Here is a 20,177-nt window from a genome sequence, read left to right as displayed (position 1 = left end):
CCATACAAGAACAACTAAATTTCTATTAAATTTTGATGACAAGTACAATTTATTTCTGTACGTTTCTTGTAAACATTACATTTCTAATTATCCTAATCAAATTATTCATCTTTTTTTGCAAAAAAAGCAACAAGAATAAAACCCTTTCAAGAAAAAAATCATAAAATATAAAAAATATCTAAATTATATGTAATACTATATCGTAAAAAGGAAATGTCTTTAATTATTAAATTGATAAACTTTCACAAATCAAAAACTGCTAGTTATGTATCACCATATAATTACAACAAAAATACAAAGTGAATAATATTGATTTAATAATCATATTAAACAATTTAATACATGTACTGGTGATAAAGGGGAATTCGAGTAAAATTATTTTAGCATATGTGCTTTGTCATTACAATCAATGTAATAAATTCAACCAAAATTAAATTACTCAATGGTTTTCAAAGATGACATGATAATATCACATTTTTTCATAATACCGGTACTATAAACCAACATAAAAATATTACACAAATAGTCAAAAACACAGTTTCAATTAGTATGAGCAAAACTGTCTGTTCAATCCATTCGTTCACATAGTTGTTTGCAAGGAATAAAGTCCTGCTTTGGTGTCACATAACCTGTAAGAAATAAGTGACATTTAACCATAAAGTGTTTATATTTTAACATTGTTTAACTGCAGTAATTCATAGTTATTTTAAGCTAGATCGTTGGTTGGAGTGACCCCTCTGATAAATCTAAAGAAATAATAAAAACTTATAGGTTAAATGTCACTAAATGTTTTACAGGTCATATGACACCAAAGCAATAGTCCTTCAAACGACTGTGCTGGTTCAAGGACTATAAACAGTATCCTAATACATGAAACATTGTAAAACTTTCAATGAATCCCACCACCAGTAAAAACTGATACCACAGCGGTGCAATTGATGTTTCCTCGCCATCACAGTCGGCAGTCAATGACATACATTACTAGCAGTACACTCCCTGTGTTACATCAATTTTCTTCAATATATTGTGGACAGTCAGGTTTGAATACTACAAGTAGAACACGCTTGGTTTAATGGGGTTTTCGACCCTGACATTTTGAGCAGTGAGTGTGTCAGGCACGGCCCGACTAGACTGCAGGGAGAGACGAGCCCCTAGAAGGCCGCTGGTCATGCAGGTCGGGGTGTCTTGCCCGGATAAGACACCCGCAAGGAAAGCAGATAACAAGCTGGAATGGAAAAGAAAAACACATTATTACTGCTGGAATACATGAAGATGATGTCCATGTATTTAATTGTATTATATTTTTGAACCTAAATGAACAGACAAACATTAGTATTTGAGTCTTAATGGACAAATAGCCTTTAGTATTGACATCCTTTCTATATAGTATGTATGTATTGATCTCCAACATTTTTGAAGAAAATTATCAATAGGGGTCATCTGCTGTTAGTCTTCAAACTGCCAACAGAGTATATGGTTCCTAGGTGCAAGTGTTATAATTTATTGACGATTACCTTTGACCCATTGACCTCAAATAGTTCAGGTTCATCTGCTGGTCATAACCAACTTGACTACCAAGTCTTAGGTCCCTTGGACCAAGTGTTCTTCATTAAAAGACATTTATTAAACAGAAACAGATTTTCAGCTCAAGGTCACCTAGACACTGACCTTTAGCCAACTGACCTTAAAATCAATACAGTTTATCTACTTGTGATGAAAAACCTGCCTACCAAGTTTGAGGTCCCTGGTACCCAGCGTTTTTCTGTTACTAAACAGAAATTGATTTTCAGCTCAATGTCACCACAAGCTTGACCTTTGAGCCATTCATTTGAAAACCAATAGGGTTCATCTTCTGGTCTTGACCAACAACCCTACCAAGTTATATTCCCTAATTATTGATCAGAAACAGAAGGGACGGCATGCAGATGGACGGACATATGGTCCGATTACTTGATGCAGCCCTTCAAAGGCAAAAAAATGATAATTCATCAAACTCCAGTTACCAGTCGCCAGCTCCTGACACACTGACTATGTTGCTGCCTGCCTCCCCTCTCTGTATCACAGGGTAATGCTCCACCATCACTGAGCCATCCCTCTGTGTAAACACAAGTGGAGATTGGTAATGTGATTATTATGGAATAAAACGAAATAGAAGATGAATCTAGCAATTATTTCTTTTAATTGACAGAATTAGGTAGAGTAAAACAATCAATGTCCCATCAGAATGGCTTAGGAAGCATTTGGGCCTTCTTATTAATGCAGGTATTGTACGATTGCTAAAAGTTCTCACATTAACTATCTCAGTAGTGACTATTTATTTTAAGTAAAGAGCATGATTAGTTGGTTTAGGACTTTGTAACTGTGATTATGTAAGTAAAATTTTTATTCACTTTGTTACATTCCTTAAATATTTAAGTTTTTGAATTTACTGAAAGTGAATATTCAATGGCATGTGCATTTTACTGAAGAAGGTCCAAAAAAGTTATTTTGCAATGTAACATTTATTGAAATTAAAAATTGCGCATGATTTGCCTACCAGTAGGAGTTATTTCATCAATTAAAAAAAAAATGGTTTTGGCCTTTATCATTGATTCATAGAATATATAACTCACATTTTTAAAAAAAACTTCAGAAACTTTTTTAAGAAAGTGTTAATCTGGTAATTACAATTAAACTCTGTTGGCTCGAAGTCCCAGGGACCGGTGAAAATACATCGAGCCTCATGGAGTTTGAGCCAACCAGGAATGCTTACATTCAACATAAAGAAATTGGTCTGTTATATCAAGTTATTTCAAGTGCGAGCAAAGGAGAAAATCGGGCCAAGTGGGTTCATGCCAACCGGGTTCAACCGTACAAAAGATTACAGTTGTATGAATCACTTTGTAAGTTCACTCAAAGCATAAGGTATTCAAAAACTGCATTTGCTATAACATTGCATTGCAATAACAAGAACATTGCACAAGCTTTCAAATTACTGTGCTTCTTATACACAGCTAAAGTGTAAAATATGACAGTATAAGTACACAACAACAAACAACATTTTTTTAAATGAAGAGCAAAAACCCCAATTTCAAGATTTATTCTCAACAGCAGATGCAGCGCAAACTTCAGTGGAATAAATGTGAAAGTAAAGTCATTATGATTGACCAGTTTTGAAATTAAACAATTATATACTAAGTATTGTTATATCAGTATTTGAAAAGCATTTATAATAATTAATTTGAATACAGACTGTTGTGCATCCAAACTACATGTGACATACAATGTAGAAACATTTCAAATTAGGAGATTTAAAAACAAGACAAAGTCTTTAACAAGAGAGCCATGGAGCAAACCCCAACAGTCCATTCTTGCTCATACAGTTGAACAAGGGGAATAACTCAATAATAATTGAAGCCAGAGTTATGCATCTGCTATACATGATGTGAATATTCAGTTTGGCAACATGTGTACCAAGTTTCATTTGAATATCTTGAATTGTTTTTTGAGTCATGTCCAGTGTTGAAGTTTTTGAACGCTACTACCACCAACATAAGACTGGATCATAATAGCCAGTCTATCTTCAAAAGAAAAAATGATCTAAAAAGTAAGGGCAGCAGGGAAGAATAATTTATGTTAAAGTAGTGAAGTACATTTTGTTACCTTGTTAAAGTGCATTAAGAAATATGTTACAATTGGTTACATCTGTATTAGTCAGGGATGATATCCAAATGACTTTAAACTAATTTATTTCAGCTTGATTGTGAAGACACCTGAAAAATGATCTCAATTACAATAGGTAGACCAGTACTGGGGTTCTTTTTAAGAGGCCATGAGAAAGTACCCCTGGTAGGGATCAGTCCCGCGACCTCTTGGCCGGGCACGAACATCTGTACTACTAGACTAATTCCAACCCTTCAAAGTGGACATTTATCGAGATTATCTATACATAAATCTTGGTATGATCCCAAATTGAAATAGTAAACTACTGTCTACACATAGTGCACCATTCATAACAAGAGCTGTCAGTCACGTGACAAATGACCCCTATTCCCCCTAGTCCTTATCAGATGGATAGCCATTTTCAGAGCCTAAGTGATGTTCAAAAAATTATCTACCACCCCCCCAAATAAGTCATTTCACAATTAATGTCTGTGGTGTAATTTAAGGTCATGATAGACCTCTCAACCAAGTTTGAAAACTATTCATTCAGCAAGATTTTTTAGTTCAAGGTCACTGGCCCTGATTTTTGACCTGCTGACCTCAAAATCAGGGGGCATATGTAGGTCATCAACACCCTCCCTACCAAGTTTGAGAATCATCCACCTATGATAACTCTAATTACCAATCAGACAAGCTTTTTGTGTTCACGGTCACCATGACCATAAAATACTGACCTAAAATTAAATAGGGGTCATCTGCTGGCTATGATCTCTGCCAAGATTAAGGACCATAGTATAATGAGTACTCTAGTTATCAATTGGACAAGTTTTTTGTGTTCAATGTAATCACGACAATGAATAGGGATCACCTGCTGATCTGTCATGACCAACTACCCTACCAAGTTTGTGGACCTTACGCACAAGCATTTAATGTAACCCTAGATATAAATCGGACAAGGTTTGGTATACCGATCGACCAACTGATTGACCGACATGTGAAAACAATATATACCTGCTTCTTCAAGGGGGACATAGTTACATAAATAAACCCAAATCACACAGCAAAACTACAATAGGGAACATTAATACTGACACAGTTATTATTTAATAGAACACAGAATTAGAGCCATAATAGCCATGAAATGTGCAATCGAAAGGCAACATCAGAGTGATAAAATAAATGCAACATCACAGTGATAAAATAAGTCAATATCACAGTGATAAAGGAAAAGCAATATCACAGTTATAAAAGAAAGACAATATCACAGTGATACATCAAAATATAAGAAGGACAATATCACTCCGTAATGAGATGGGCAATATCACTGTGATATAAGACAGGCAATATCACTCTGATATAAAATGAGCAATTTCACTGTGATATAAGACAGGCAATATCACTCTGATATAAGATGGCCAATATCACTCCGTAATGAGATGGGCGATATCACTGTGATAAAAGAATGACAATATCACTGTGATATAAGACAGGCAATATCACTCTGATACAAGATGGACAATATCACTCAGTAATGAGATGGGCGATATCACTGTATTATAAGAAAGGCAATATCACTCTAATAAAAGAAGGGCAATATCACTCTGACATAAGATGGGTGATATCACTGTGATATAAGACAGGTGATATCACTTTGATATAAGACAGGTGATATCACTGTGATACTGTGATATAAGCATGTAATCAAAAGCATGACATTGGACTCAAAACTAGAGAACACGAGTGAGATGTTTACTTACCATATTTTCATATTAAAACTGTACTGAGAAAAGTTAAAATTAGACGAAGTTAATTATACAAAAAAAAATAATCATTTAGCTATATACTGCATGTAATTACTTGAATAAAACTCAACGTCAGCATTTAATAGACTATGGCAACGATATTCATTTTCTAATACAAAAATATCTAGCCCAGGGCTTCCATTAATAATTTAAAAATTGAACTTTATTGCCACCATTTTTAAAAGCTTTTCTCCCTAATACGGAAGTTCAAATCTCTTGAAACTAAGAATGTCTCTAATATTGTCTAACAATTCTTACAAAATATGAAATTATTTGCAAACAAAAACATGCCAATTTCACAAAAATGTATTTAAACCATTAATTAAATTAGAAAGTTATTGATCATGTGGACTTTAATGTAACATTGACCCTAGGTTTTGATATCTGAAATTTCTAACCTTTTAGCTTTGGAAAATAAATCCAGAGCTTGAAGTTTGCGTTTTTCAAAGCCCTATTTTGGGAGATTAAGCTCATTTTCATGGAGATAATATACTTTCATACATCCTTAAATGGAAGCTCTGCAGGAGCCTTACGCTAACATTCTTTATTTAGAACTAGACTAGTAAAACAAACCTACCACAAAATTATCCCCTCTCATTGGCATGTGACTGGATTGGTCGCCATGGTAACAGAGCATAGCACCGTGCCTTCCAACTGTCACCATGGTAACAGGAATGTGCTTGGATACCGGAGTCAGCAAGGACAATGTCTCCTCAATTACAGCATTCAAATCCATGTCATCTGCACTGTCTATGACTAGTAAAAAATAAAACTATTATAATCTGTGCATGATACTGAATGTACTGGTACTCTTTTTTATCAGTCACATGAAAAAAGTGTATCGATGCTAATATAAATCATTTGCTAGATTTTCATCCAATTTTTTTTAATTGGGCAGTGGGGTGACATTTTACTTTTTATTTTTCTTAGATGAATGTTTCATTGTTGAATATGTGTTCATGCTCTTTCTCATTGCATAAGGAACTATATACATATGTTTTAAACGAACTAGAAACAAGTTCGTAACACATCAACACCATAGGTATGAATAAATGCTGTTCCCTGACAGAAACCAAAACAAATACAGAACCTAGTTAAACATTGTTTATTTGAGTAAAAAAAAAAGAGGCGGCAGAATAAAGAATGGGCAGGTGGGGATGAAAATCTAGCAGTTAATTTAAAGTCGCCTAACGATTGAAATATTTTAAGTTTTGAAAACTGGAGAGACAGATATTTCATTTATGGCAATAGGAATCGGGATAGAGTGGCGTAAAATTTATAATTTACAGAAGTCTTATAAAAAAGCTGTTTTCTAATCTAAGTCAAAGTAATGATTACCATAGATCAACCATACATTTATTGTATAATGTATAAGGGGCACATCAGGGCATCAGCCCATCATTCAGCTTGTCAATTTACCTATGTTGGTTCATAGTATCAAAACTAAAAAATACTAAAAAATATTTATAAAAAAAACATACTAGAAATTTCATGGCACAGCCTTTGAAGTCACAATCATTCCAAAGTTGAAATAAGACCAATGACCTACCAGTTGATGATGGTTGTTTTCCCGACACATGCGCGGCCATCGTTCGTAGTTCATTTAGATTAGGTGTTGTGTAGACAACCGCTTCAAATGCATCAGTCTCAAATGGCTTCATAGCCTTCGATAAATCTGCGGGCTCATATAATACTGAAAACAAAATATTTCTTATGGGATCATACATTTAATTTTCTTTAATGTAAGTTTAAGATCAAAGTTTTTCTTTAACTGCTGATAGAGAACAAGAGCGCCATGGAGATAAAGTTGAGGTTTGTATGTTTCTGCTTCTGACTGTGAAGACAGGCATTATCCACCAATTACAATAACTAGAGTTTTAGGTCTGCTATATATGTGTGTATTGTCTCTCGCAACATGCATACCATATGATAATATTAAACTATTATTGAGTTATAGCTGAGGTAAGCGCTTTTGCTTTGCCACTGATGCCGTCAATAACGATTTCTATGAATATACCTCAAATTTGTGAAAATACCTCAAATTTGTTATTATAGAAAAACAGACAAACTGAAATTACACAACACTAAGACAACTTTGTTTTCATATTGGACATTTCAACAACATTCATCATCACCAGCAGGAAACCTTTTTTATGGCCTCTTAAAATTAACTTGAGCATAGAAATCAGTGTCTGTCACAATTGAGGAATAAGAAGTGGACGTTTTTAATGTTTTTTTTCAAAAACAGATGTCTCCCACTGTGGATGTCTGATTTTATGACATTTGACATTGGGAAATCTGTGGCGAGTTATTTCAAAATCCTTCAAGGGGTTCAAGACATATGGAGCCGACAGGAAAAATTGTCATTAGTCATATGACCTTTGACCTCAATGTGACATATGACCTTTGACCTCAAAGTGTGACCTTAAACCAAACTGGTCAGTACATGCGCTCTGCAAAGTGTCCCAATGTAGTGAACATTTGTGGCAAGTTATTTCAAAATCCTTCAAGGAGTTCAAGACATATAGAGAGGACACAAATTGAAATCGTAAGAGCTTTGACCGCTCTGCACATCGTCTCAACATAGTGAACATTTGTGGCCTGTTATTTCAAAATCCTTCAAGGGATTCAAGAGATATGGAGCAGACACCAAAAGTTGTCATATGACCTTTGACCTCTTAGTGTGACCTTGATCTTGAACTAAGCTGGCTATAACGTGGGCTCTGCACATCATCTCAATATGGTGAATATTTGAAGCGAGTAATTAAAAAATCATTTAAATGGTTCAAGACAACTCAAGCAAAAACAATATATAAATGTCTCCCCATTTAATCCTGACATAATCATAAACTAAACATTAACCTATTAAAAATAATCATACCTTGTTCCATATTTTTGTTAAAGTTATACATAAAGGAATCCTACAAAGCCAGTACCTGGTACCCCGTTCTGTTTACAGATACTGCACACAGTCTGTATGGCCTCCACAGTGATGTTCCCGTCCACACACACAATGTCTGAGCCAGCTAACTGCTCCTCGAACCCATATATCTGTCAAAACACAAAATATAGTGAACATTTTAACAAATGTAGCGATATTTTGATCGTCTATGCAATAAAGGTAATTGTTGTTGTTGTTGCTAATATAAAGAAACTTTACGAAAAGGTGAACATGTATAACAAGAGCATTGGTAGCAGCCAACGACACTTGTCCATGTTTATCACACAACCAAGGGGCAAAACTTGACAGTTATAAGAGCTAGAGTTATGGGACTTACTACAAGCTTGCATTCTATCCCTGGTAACATGTGGTGCTTAAGTTGTATGTAAATAACAGGTATGGATTTTTAATTATTGGCAGTGTTTGAGCTTTTGCCTGACGCCAGTGCTGACAACATGTCTAAGGCAATAAAACAGATAATGGATAAATGGTTGTTAAATAGTTTGTTTCAGTGGAAGACTGTAACATTTTTCATTTTAGCACCAAATGAATGAATATTTTTACTTTTGGTGTTCATGAGTTGGAATTCATTGTAACATTACACTGAAACAAACCATTTTTCTCTAAATTATATGCATAAAAAGGATATAAAATGACAGTTAATTGTGAAAAATATCAATTGGATATTTTCACTGTTTGAAACAGTGAAATATCAATTTTATTTTACTGATAAATTTCTACAAACCCCCCAAAAGCATATAATAAAGCATTGTTTCAATTGCTTTGTTATCCTGGATTATCCTACATCAGTTTGGAAAAAGTAAAGGAATACATGTCTTAATAGTATCACATAGAAATGTATGATGTATTACTGTTGGCTTGTAGGCATAACAGGCAACAAGAATATAATACCTACCACATAGCTCTCTTTAATAATAGTTTGAAGCCAAAAGTCATAAAAATGGTGTAAAAAAATAATGCATCTCTCACATGTCAAACATATATAGGAAAGCATTTTGCTCGTCTTACATAGCGTGGGGAGATCTGTTGATGTATATCCATATCCCCGATACCAAATATAACTTCCCCGTTGCTTTTGAGCACAGCCCAGTATGTAGCTGTTCTCTGGTCCTCCAAACGCAATACACCAGATAGGTTCTGAAAGATGGCATAGGTCAAATGTTGTTATTTGCTTTGTGTGTTTTCTGACAGAATTGTGATTTTCCTATGACTAGTATTCCCCAAATGCAGCACTGGGGGGAACCCCCACCATTTCTTTGCCAAATATTAACATTACCTTGACCGTTACCTATAAAAATCAACAGAGATCATCTAATGGTCATGACCAATATGCATACCAAGTTTAGAACACTACAAGTTGTTGGTAAAAATGAGAATGAGATGATATATTCTAAGACAGTGATAATAGTAGTTAACAGTATAAAAAGTGATAATATCTACCGTAATAGACACTGGAAACCATTTACCATATGTTTACAGTGTGACTCAAAGGTAGCCGTGTGTGAGTCATTCCCTACAGCAGAGATGAAGAGCGTGTCAACACCCAGTCTAGACAAGCCATCTGCCAAGTTTCTTCCCACTCCCCCAAATGACTGCTTTACCGTTCCTGGATATGTGCCTCCATTGCTCTGTAACAAACAATTCAAGGTCACAATTTCCACCCAGTTCCTATAGCATGAACATCATCATGAACAGACAGAATAATTGGGATATTTAATTTCATTGCAGTTTCAATACCTGAACATCTTGTGTTCCAAGTCTGGCTGTGAAGTCAACTATAGACCCTCCAACGACAGTCTGAAAGCATAATATATCAAAGATGCAATAATACATTTCCTACAGGTATCTCTTTCAAAATAAATGTGCATATTGTTTAAAGAAAGTGTTTTTGTTCCAAACCACATTTGTCTAAAACAATTATGACCTAAAAATCATAACATGGCCATGTATTTAGTTAAACTTATTTATTTTACAACGATTATGAAACAAGCTATTACAACATTATATTAACCACTCTTGTTGGTATGATGTTACGCCTGAGTGTGTGGTCTTGTGTTGTGGGGGAAACCAGAGTACCCGGAGGAAACCCGCTTGTCTGGCTTGGTGACCACAAACAAAACTCACATGCACCCTGGCTGGTAATCGAACCTGGGTCGCTTTGGTGAGAAGCGAGTGAGCTAACCACTGCGCTAACTGGACAACCATATAAAAAGTTAGACAGTAATAACAAAATACACCATACTACTCTTTTCTTGGCCTGCAACTTGTCAGAAGCCTTTGTTGGCTCACTGTAATTGGTCACAACAAAATCTTCAGGCTTTCCTTCATTGAAAGAGTTACTCCCCCTTGAACTTGGACTGCCATTTGTTTTACTGGTGCCAGACTTTAGTTTGCTCAACTCTACAGCAATCTGTGCACCAACTTTGGCATTATTGTGTATGAGATGAATATCTAATGCAATGGTTAAGGATATTTAACGTTTTACGTTCGTATTTCATGAAGACATGGCTATGCTTGATTGTTCCTTTTGAAACACAAAGACTAAGAGTCTGCCAAAGAAATAATACTTACCATGAAAATGGAATTTAATGAGAATGTTTCAACATGTTATAAGTAAACGCATTATATTGCCCATGGTTAACTAGTAATTATACAATTACTGACTAGGAAGCCATTGAAATATGATCAGTTATTTCACTGGAGAAAATCATAATGGCAGTCAATATACATTCTCTGTCAGTGATTATCAAATCATTTTCATATTCTGTGTCTCCCCAATCTACCACTCTTTTATTATAAAATAATATTCTCAAATCAATCATGAACATACAGGAAAAAATCATAAGAAATAATTATCTATGACAAAGCAAAAATGCTTGCTGATAATAATTTTCTTCCTTGAGAAAATAATATTTTGACGGATTTGCTCCAGCTAAATCCACACTTACTTTATTTTGTAAATGATTAAATAGGTTTCAAGAGTGGCTTATTTTAACCCACTCATTAAATAAGAGATACATGTATTTTTTTTCTTTGCCGATCATGTTCCTGACCTATGAGGAATATTACGGTCTATTTATAAATTATACAATTATACATATTTGTCCTTCATCCAGTTCAAGGATACTAGCTTTAAGGGAGTTCCCTCTTGTTAATTCATTGACCCTCTTCAAGATGAAAGGTGTCACCTCTTTGCCCTGAATGTTCTTGTTGCTGAAAATATCCAAGGAAACTATGACTATGACATAAGGATATCAGTTTTTTGCTTTGCAACATGAATGATTGACCTATATCCTCCCACAGAAGATGCAGTTAATTTTTGCTGATGTTAAAATTGAATTGAAATAGTGTGGCAATACAAAGAAGACAAACATATTTTTATACATAGCTCTAATTTTACTGGCATACACAAACAAATGGAAAAAATATATTATAATTCCTATACAGTCGCAACCCGTTGGGTCTATATTGCTTGGCTTGATTCTCCTGTTGGCTCAAACTGGATATAAAGGACCAATTCCTACTTTTTGATTTTTAAAAGGCTCAAAGTTTTTTTTTGTCCCTGGGATATTGAGCCACTGGATTTTGACTGTAAAATTTTGCACAATTCATGCAAAATTAATCCCAACAAAATCATTAGGTAGAAAAGGTGTTGTGGTATAGGTTTCATCCAGGTGATTGATGGTTCAAGTAACACCCAGCAAATTCCTTACTGCCCCTCAAAATGGACACTTATCCTGGTATTTGTCAAGGAATCATATCAACCAATATCTGTCGTTTTAGCCAAGCTGCAAAACATAGTTCTTACCGTGCTTCATGGACCACACCCTGTATAACCCCCTCAATCTCCTGTCCCAACGTATCATACTGTTCTGGTATGGGCACTGCTATCAGGTTTCCTGACTGTAGACCAAGGCTCTCCTGGGCCGCTGTAATACAGAGATCAAGAAATTCGAAGCTTTCCTGCAAGTCAGGGTGGATTTCAATTGCAGTTGGAAAACTTCTATCCATCCAAGATGGTTGTGGGTGGAAATAATTATTTCACTAAATGTGTATTGAATTTGGGTACATAAAAATCAAACAGGTGTTTTTATTTCAGCAGTAGTATAACTGCTTTGCCCCAGCAATATAAATTGAATAACGTAATGCTATTTCTCAGAATTTATATCTTCTTTTTTCATGGTCTTATTCATCCAACATGCTTATGCACAATCTTGCTTCATTGCAAATAGATTTATATAGTTCATTGTTTCAAATTAACAAATTAGAGCGAAGTATTTCGTGTACTGCTTTCCAAGCAACGTGACTGAATCAATTCATATATTGAGCAGCAACATCATACCTAATTAAGCAGAGTTTCAATAAAAAATCAAGTGAGTCATAGTTCATGCATTACAAATTAAGCATTATTTCTATGTTTGCTCGCACTCGTATGGAATAGATTTGTTTAATCTGAAATAAATGAACTTATATTAACCTACATACTAAGAAACTTTTTTCTTGTATTACATAACATTGGAAAAAAACACAACAGTTTACCAATGAGACTCGCTGCTTGAAGAGGTGAGGTAACATTATACGGGGCCTGGTGCCCACTGTGACAGGAAAAAAATGCTGGAAAATCCCTGGACTCTCCATATGTGGAGACACAAACGCCCTGGGTTTCCTGAAATATATGACATGTAGGGTATAAATAACTTTTCCATCTAGAGCAAAATTATGTAAATCAACTTCAGAGGGTAACAGGATCTTTAAACACTCCAATGGTTTTATTAAATGTTCAGCAGAAACAAAAGTGACCAGTGTGTGACCTAGTTCTATGGAGTCAAGACATGACATGACCTCAATGTTACTATGGTAACAGGAAACTAAACCTTCCAAATATTCTTGACCTAACCTCAGCAAAAAACTACTGTGACAAGTGTGTGACCTAGTTCTGTGATATCAAGACGTGACCTACATGTTTCTATGGTAACAAATAACTTAACCTACCAAATACTTCTGGGAGACACGACACTGATTTCCTCCCAATGTCCAGTGTAGACTTGACCCCAGCTGAGACCACAGTGACCAGTGTGCGACCTTGTTATGTCAGGTCAGCCCTTTGCCCTTACATCGCCATGGTAACAGAGTACTAGACTTACCAGATATTCTAATGTCCTCCCAATGTTGCCATGGAAACAGAGTACTTGACTTACCAGATATTGTAATGTCCTCCCAATGTCCAGTATATACTTGACCAAAGCTGAGACCATAGTGACCAGTGTGTGACCTTGTTATGTCAGGTAAGCACTTGACCCCTATGTTGCCATGGTAACAGAGTACTAGACTTACAAGGTATTCCAATGTCCTCTCAATGTCCAGTATTGACTTGACCCCAGCTGAGACCACAGTGACAGGTGTCCGACCTAATTCTGTCAGATCAGCACTGATGTCCATACCTAGGATAGTCAAAAAGAAAAGGTTACACTTGTAGCAGGACGTAGGATTCCATAAAAAAAATTATACATCAGTGTTTCGACATGAGGCTGTATTAGAGATCAGTACAAATGGATGCTCTTTACACATATCATGTGGCTTTAGAGTTGGTAATTCTTACTCTTTTCCTAAATTCCCATCTTATAAATAAAAGTCTTAAGACTTTTCTAATCCATTTTCAGTTGCCAATCATTGATGCTACCACATGCAACTCTGTGCTACTTTTTTGCTGTGTTGATTTTTTTTATTAAGTACTAAGAACATTATTATTATCACAACTTAAAACCAATGGACCATATAGATACTATACATGCTATAACAGACTGTAATGGATCTTCATATTTATTAATTAACATTCAAGGCAAAGAGGAGATGATGCACAAATCACATATACTTTAATTGGATTGTGGATAAGATCTCATTTTTTTATGATGCACCTCTCAAAATGATCATTGTCACTGTTGCAATTGAACTTATTTAATCCCATTTTAATCTAATCATAAATAAATTAAATACCCTGTTCGACAGACTTTTCTTGTACTGGTTATAATTTTCAGTACTTTTTATCTAGATCTATTATTCATTATAAGATAAAAGTATTTATTATTCATTGGCTTTGAATCAGGCAAACATTCACTTTACAATCATATGCTAAGGCAGTAGTGTATACAATTTTAAACAAAGTCTACACAAAATTGAATGATGCTACCTACTTGATGCCGCCCCTCTGTGCACGCCTCCAATACCCCCAGTAACAAATAGCGGGATCCCGGCCATGTGTGCCAGCACCATGGTCCCCGAGACTGTTGTGCCCCCATTCAAACCCTACATAATGGAGTTCAATAGAACAATATAGATTCAAGATTCAAGATTTATTTACAGAATATCCAGAAGGCCATAGCCCATGTGGACAAATATATATACAATATAGTGTTTTCAGGTGATTCCATGCATACAAATTACAAAACTAGACAACCAAAAAACAACAACAAAAAACATAAATATCAAATACGCAAATACACCAACTTCATAAGTTCAGTAAATCAAAATATGTTATAATGCAGTCTATTAATTAAATTAACGTGTCAATAACGTTATATGTTTATTCACAGATAAGTTGAAATAAATACATGTACATATATACAATAGTTGTTCTATAATGAGAGTTGTGTTTGCAAAATATCTGCAACTCCCTATATCGGACAACCTATACAAAACAAAACTATAGGAAGCCTAAGGGAAATCACTTAAACTTTAAAATTCACTTTTGTAATAGTCATATCTGAATCAGGTAAGATTAGATAATGACTGTTAATGTAACAAAATTTAGAGAATCATTGTACATGAACACTGTGTGCAAATATTCAGTCTAGTATCAATACAGACAGAGAGTGTGTGTCGAAGTGAAAAGTTATATTTAATAAATACTTATACGGATTTAAGCAATCATGCATACTTATTTTGTTTCAGGTAGAGATACTTCATCAGAAGTATTTGCATACATCATTTATGCAACTATCACTTTCGAATTTGTTTTACTAAATAATAAAAGCTGAACACTCACTTATGTAACAGTACTTCTATGTAAAAGTATATCATACATGTTTGTTAAACTAGTAAATATTTATAACTAACTACACAATACAAAACGTTACATGATAAACGGATAGATCACAATACACGTGCAATAATTAGGACGCATACATGTCAACTGATCTAACTAAAAATGCATTGTAAACATATATACTAAGATTTCTTAATATGTCTTCTTTATCAGATGTAATTAATTGGATAAACTTTTGCATGTTTGGTCTATGTCTATAAAATATTGGTATATATTTACGTCTTATATCAGAGTATAGGCCACATTCCAGAACAAAGTGGTATTCGTCTTCTAAGACTTGACATGTATTACATTTTCTCTCATCAACGGGTATTGGATTGGGTTTCGCCCATCTTCCACTCTCGATCATAAGTCTATGTGCAGATACACGTAATCTTGATAAACTAAATCGAAACTTTTTAATACTGCATGAGATTAAGCATACATACTGTATGTGAAACTTATTAAAAATAGACTTTGTTCTTGACATTTTTACTAGATTTTAGAGGGTAAAAGGACCAAAAATTGTTTGCTATTTGTGTCAATCTGAATTGCTTATGTGGCCTAAGATTGTTTGCTATTTATGTTAATCTGGATTAAGATTGCTAACAGGACCAAAAAATGTTTACTGTTTCTGTTAATTGGTTTAGTAATGTGATCTAAAATTGCTTTATATTCATATCAATCTGGAGAGCTAATAGGATTGAAAAAACATTGCCATTTACCGTATGTACATTTCTCAAAAATTATTTGCCATTTTTGTCGATCTAGGTTCTTAATACGACCAAAAACTGTTTCATATATTTGTAAATTTGGATAGCTTTAAGACATTTTATAAGAAACCTGAAATATGAGCAGATATTTATTTTGAATAAAGCAATTTTTATGGCCAAGCTAAAACAATGAATTTTTGATTCTCAATGGATTGAAAATGAGAAAATTCTTTTTTTTTCAGAAATTATTAGCATAAGCTGTAATGGTATCATAGATTAATTAAGGTTATTATAAATGTGCTCTTCAACTAGCAAAAAAATGGATTGTTATGTATATTGTACCTTTGAAAGAACATATGCCAGATCCCGGCGGGATGTTTTGACGGCCTCAGTAACTGGGTCAGCCAGATATTCCAACTGTCTGGATGATAAACCTAAAAAGATAGGAAAGAGAAATGTATGTTTTACATGAACTTTCACTGAAGTAAGAAACCTTTTATATGCCAGAAAGTATGCAGTTATAAAGTATGCCTTTGAAAACCAATCGCCTACCTCAAAACACCAATAAAATAAACATACAGAACAAAAATCCACCTCAAATACCTTTGAAAAAATAGTACAAACAAAACAGGAGCATTCATAAATAATGTTATAATTAAAAATCAAATCAACACGACTGTGTTTATGTCTTCTTACTAATTATATACTAACTAAAATAAATAAATTACAAGACATTTTTTACTTGAAAAATATAATTATGACACAAGAAAATTACGAGATAAATATTTTTATGCAGAAATCATTGGCACTAGCTTTAATGGTAAATATTCATTATGATCATTTGTATAATTTGTTTTTGTACACTACATTTTTCACAAGCAAAATATAAATATGACACATGCCTATGTGGACTTTTCCTTGTATAATGCCAATGGTCGCTGGTATGACTCCATGCTGTCTGACAATATCTTCCACTTCTAAAGCTGTACTGTAAAAATAATCAAACTAGTTATTAAAATAAGAAATGATAAGTATAATAAAAATTAAATATATTAAATATTTTTCATTAAATTTTGTTATCCTTTGACAAAGTGTCAAACTTGATTTCATGAAGTGAAGTCTGTCATAATTACATGTTGCGAGTACTACATTTATCTATATCAGTGATGCGATAAAACACAATTACAGATCTACAAAGCCGCATTAGTGTTCAAATTTTGAATTTGTAAGTGATTTTTACTATTGTATGTCAGTTTACCTGACAAATCTTAAACAAACAAAATTAGGCATTTTAATGCTGATTTTTTTTAAAGAAAGAAAACTGCACACCTGAGGTTGTGCGGGTGGGGCATTCCATGGGTAACTATGGTGGTTTCCAAGGCAACCAGTGGCTTGCCATCATGCAGGGCAGCCTTCACCTCATTGGATAGGTGGAGGGGGCCTGAGAGGATGAAAATATATATAAAGGATAGATTATTTACAGATGAAAAATGTGGCCGATCCATGGTCTAGTGGTAACACACTTGACTATCAATCCAGGCGTCGCAGGTTTAATTCCCTGTCCCACCACTAAAAAAATACTAATCGTCTTCTGGGAGGGATGTATAATGGGGGTCCTGTGAGACAGTGCTGCACGTTAAAGAACCAGGGTAGCTCTAGCCAGGGTTACATTCTGTCTGTGCACTATGCTCCAAAAACATATAATGACTAACAATCATAACGGAGCACTCGTCAAATGGGCAAGACCTGAGTATAAATAAGCTTACACACCACCACCAGATGAGAAATAAAATGAATTCCCTTCGAATGACTCTATATTTGAGGACATGTTCACTGATATCATTTCCTAACATACATGTAGCTTACTAACTACTATCAAATCAAGGGAGTTTTTAACACTCACAACTTGAAACATTCCCTACTGAACTTAATTATGAGATGCCTCTGATGAACTTATACTCGTATTATATTAAATATAAGTTTATTACCGGTATCAATAGCAATCCTGGTTGAATTTTAAAAATAATGACAACGACACAAAATTGGCATTAAAACCTGATAAATTCTTAATGAATTATTGAAACTATGATGTACAAGTTGCAAATGAATGTTGAAAAACTGAAGAGAAAAAAGACCTGTACCTTTGAAAACATGTCTCTTACAAACATTGTTGAAGCTTCCACACCTATTGAGAAAAGTTTTGAAAAGTCCAGCATAATGAAAAGCCATAAATCCTGAAAATAAAATAATTTCATGTATTAAATCAAGATATCAACTGTTTATATCTGATCTTTATTACCAAAGTAACCTGTAAATTTGTGGATTTACCTATTTTCACACATTGAAATCATTGAAACACCAGAAAGTAACAAGATTCTGTGTTTGACAATGTATAGCTGTAATGATGAAAATCTGAACACCAGTATAAAATCACAAAGCTTCATGGCGTATTGCGCAATTTTTAATGTCTTACTTCAAATGGCAGCTGTCAGTACTGACCATTGCATATGCTGCTATGAAATATATGCAGGGTTTACCCCTGGTTTGCTGCTTAAACTTATCACATACCTGAAAGATGGGGCTGCAGGGCACAACACCGATTATGCCATGGAGTGCCCCAGATTTGATTCAAAGCTCTCGGGTATTTCAATCATAACTTTAATTGGATGCAAAATTCAAGACACCAATTGAGTATTTTGGCAATTTAATGTGTTTTTACAATTATTCAATAGTAGTCAGTAGCTTGGTTTACCTATGAAGATTTGGGGCTCTTGTGCCCACACATTTTTAAGTTTATGTTTGGTACTGTACTCAGCTTTGAGATAGTTATTGTTTATTATAACCAACAATGAAAAAGGCTGCTTCCAAAATTTAAAATGTTTGATTTTTGAATAACATGTCCACATTATATTTTTTGACAATGCTGACACTGAATCTGTGTATGAACGCTGAAGCGCCTACATGTAACTTACTAAGATTGCTTATGCGCTCAGACTGTTGCTAGTAAAAGTTTGATCCAAAGCCAATTTTTTTATTGCTAATGTTTACAAGCATCTTTATATCTCATGATGTATTCATGATGTAACTGATGTATTCCAAAAGAAAACAAAGCAGGTTTTAAAGGAACTCGCTCATATTTTGTAAAATACATTTTTTTATGATGAAACTGACAGCTATAACCCTTCGACAAATCTTGATATATGCTCAAATATTATCTTTGAGGTCCACCATCTTGATTAGCATCAGTAATACTTTTTAACAAAAGGCTTTAAGGTTAAATTATCCCTCAGTGTATTTAAGAGTCCTCGTGGGCGAGCAGTTTTGTTGTCAGATTTCTTATTTTTTCTTAATTATACTGTTGTTGGTTTAGCTCCCCACTTTTTTATACTTAAATAGTATTTTTTCGGCAATTTTGAGACTATAGTTTTAATAATAATATTAGTATTCTAAGGTGCATAACTGAGAAATAAAAAAATAAATATGTTCAGTAATCACCAATGTTTGTTTTCATACATAAGTAGGAAATAAGTTGAGTGATTTAAAACGTTTTGGGTCCATTTACAGTTGTTGATTGAATTAATGTGTATTTGGTGATTTCAATTGGTAAAATATGCAGCTTAATTGGGGCACATGCTGGCAATGTTTTTTTTATGTTTTCTGTTTTATGTAAGTGTTGTAAGATAAAGTTTCTTTCTCCGGGTTACGATTAGATATCCGTCCAATCATTGACAGTTGTATGTACACAGTCATGTGTCCACACACTGACAGTCTTTTTGTTCAACTAGTTGATTTTTATTTCAGACTTACTGTTTTATTATTTGAGAAAAAATGATCAGACGGAAGTATATTAGTTTGAATAAACCGCGCAAATCAAATACTATACCTCGTAAATGTGTGCAATGAAACGTTTCACGCTCAATCAGCTGATCACTGAGGTATAGCTTAGAAAGTGGCAGTTTTAGAACTAAGGGAAGCAA

At 34.2% G+C, this 20,177-nt stretch overlaps 1 protein-coding gene across 4 annotated transcripts; it reads right to left on the bottom strand.

Moving 5' to 3' along the window:
- Positions 1-25: 25 nt before the first annotated feature.
- Positions 26-20,145, bottom strand: LOC128205301 (uncharacterized). 4 transcript variants are annotated; one of them, XM_052906831.1, is made up of 19 exons: positions 20,084-20,145; positions 18,342-18,434; positions 17,530-17,641; positions 17,103-17,188; positions 16,543-16,634; positions 14,598-14,709; positions 13,741-13,847; positions 12,946-13,072; positions 12,215-12,335; positions 11,534-11,619; positions 10,649-10,857; positions 10,144-10,203; positions 9,873-10,034; positions 9,415-9,543; positions 8,381-8,495; positions 6,994-7,137; positions 6,022-6,200; positions 2,004-2,095; positions 26-1,225 (listed from the first exon to the last, which is right to left on the bottom strand). In XM_052906831.1, exons 2-19 carry the CDS (start codon positions 18,427-18,429, stop codon positions 1,048-1,050), a joined length of 2,199 nt encoding a protein of 732 aa, XP_052762791.1. In that variant the 5' UTR covers positions 18,430-18,434; positions 20,084-20,145; the 3' UTR covers positions 26-1,047. The 4 variants fall into 4 exon arrangements, with proteins under 4 accessions (XP_052762791.1, XP_052762793.1, XP_052762792.1 ...); XM_052906833.1 differs by lacking the exon at positions 26-1,225 and adding an exon at positions 5,400-5,422 and having other exon boundaries at positions 2,025-2,095; XM_052906832.1 differs by lacking the exons at positions 26-1,225; positions 2,004-2,095 and adding an exon at positions 5,358-5,422.
- Positions 20,146-20,177: the final 32 nt, after the last annotated feature.

The sequence above is a fragment of the Mya arenaria genome, chromosome 10, assembly GCF_026914265.1.
Source record: "Mya arenaria isolate MELC-2E11 chromosome 10, ASM2691426v1".
Lineage (NCBI taxonomy): Eukaryota > Metazoa > Mollusca > Bivalvia > Myida > Myidae > Mya > Mya arenaria.
The sequence above is the reverse complement of the archived record's forward strand: the minus strand, read 5'-3'. Positions and strand labels throughout refer to the sequence as shown.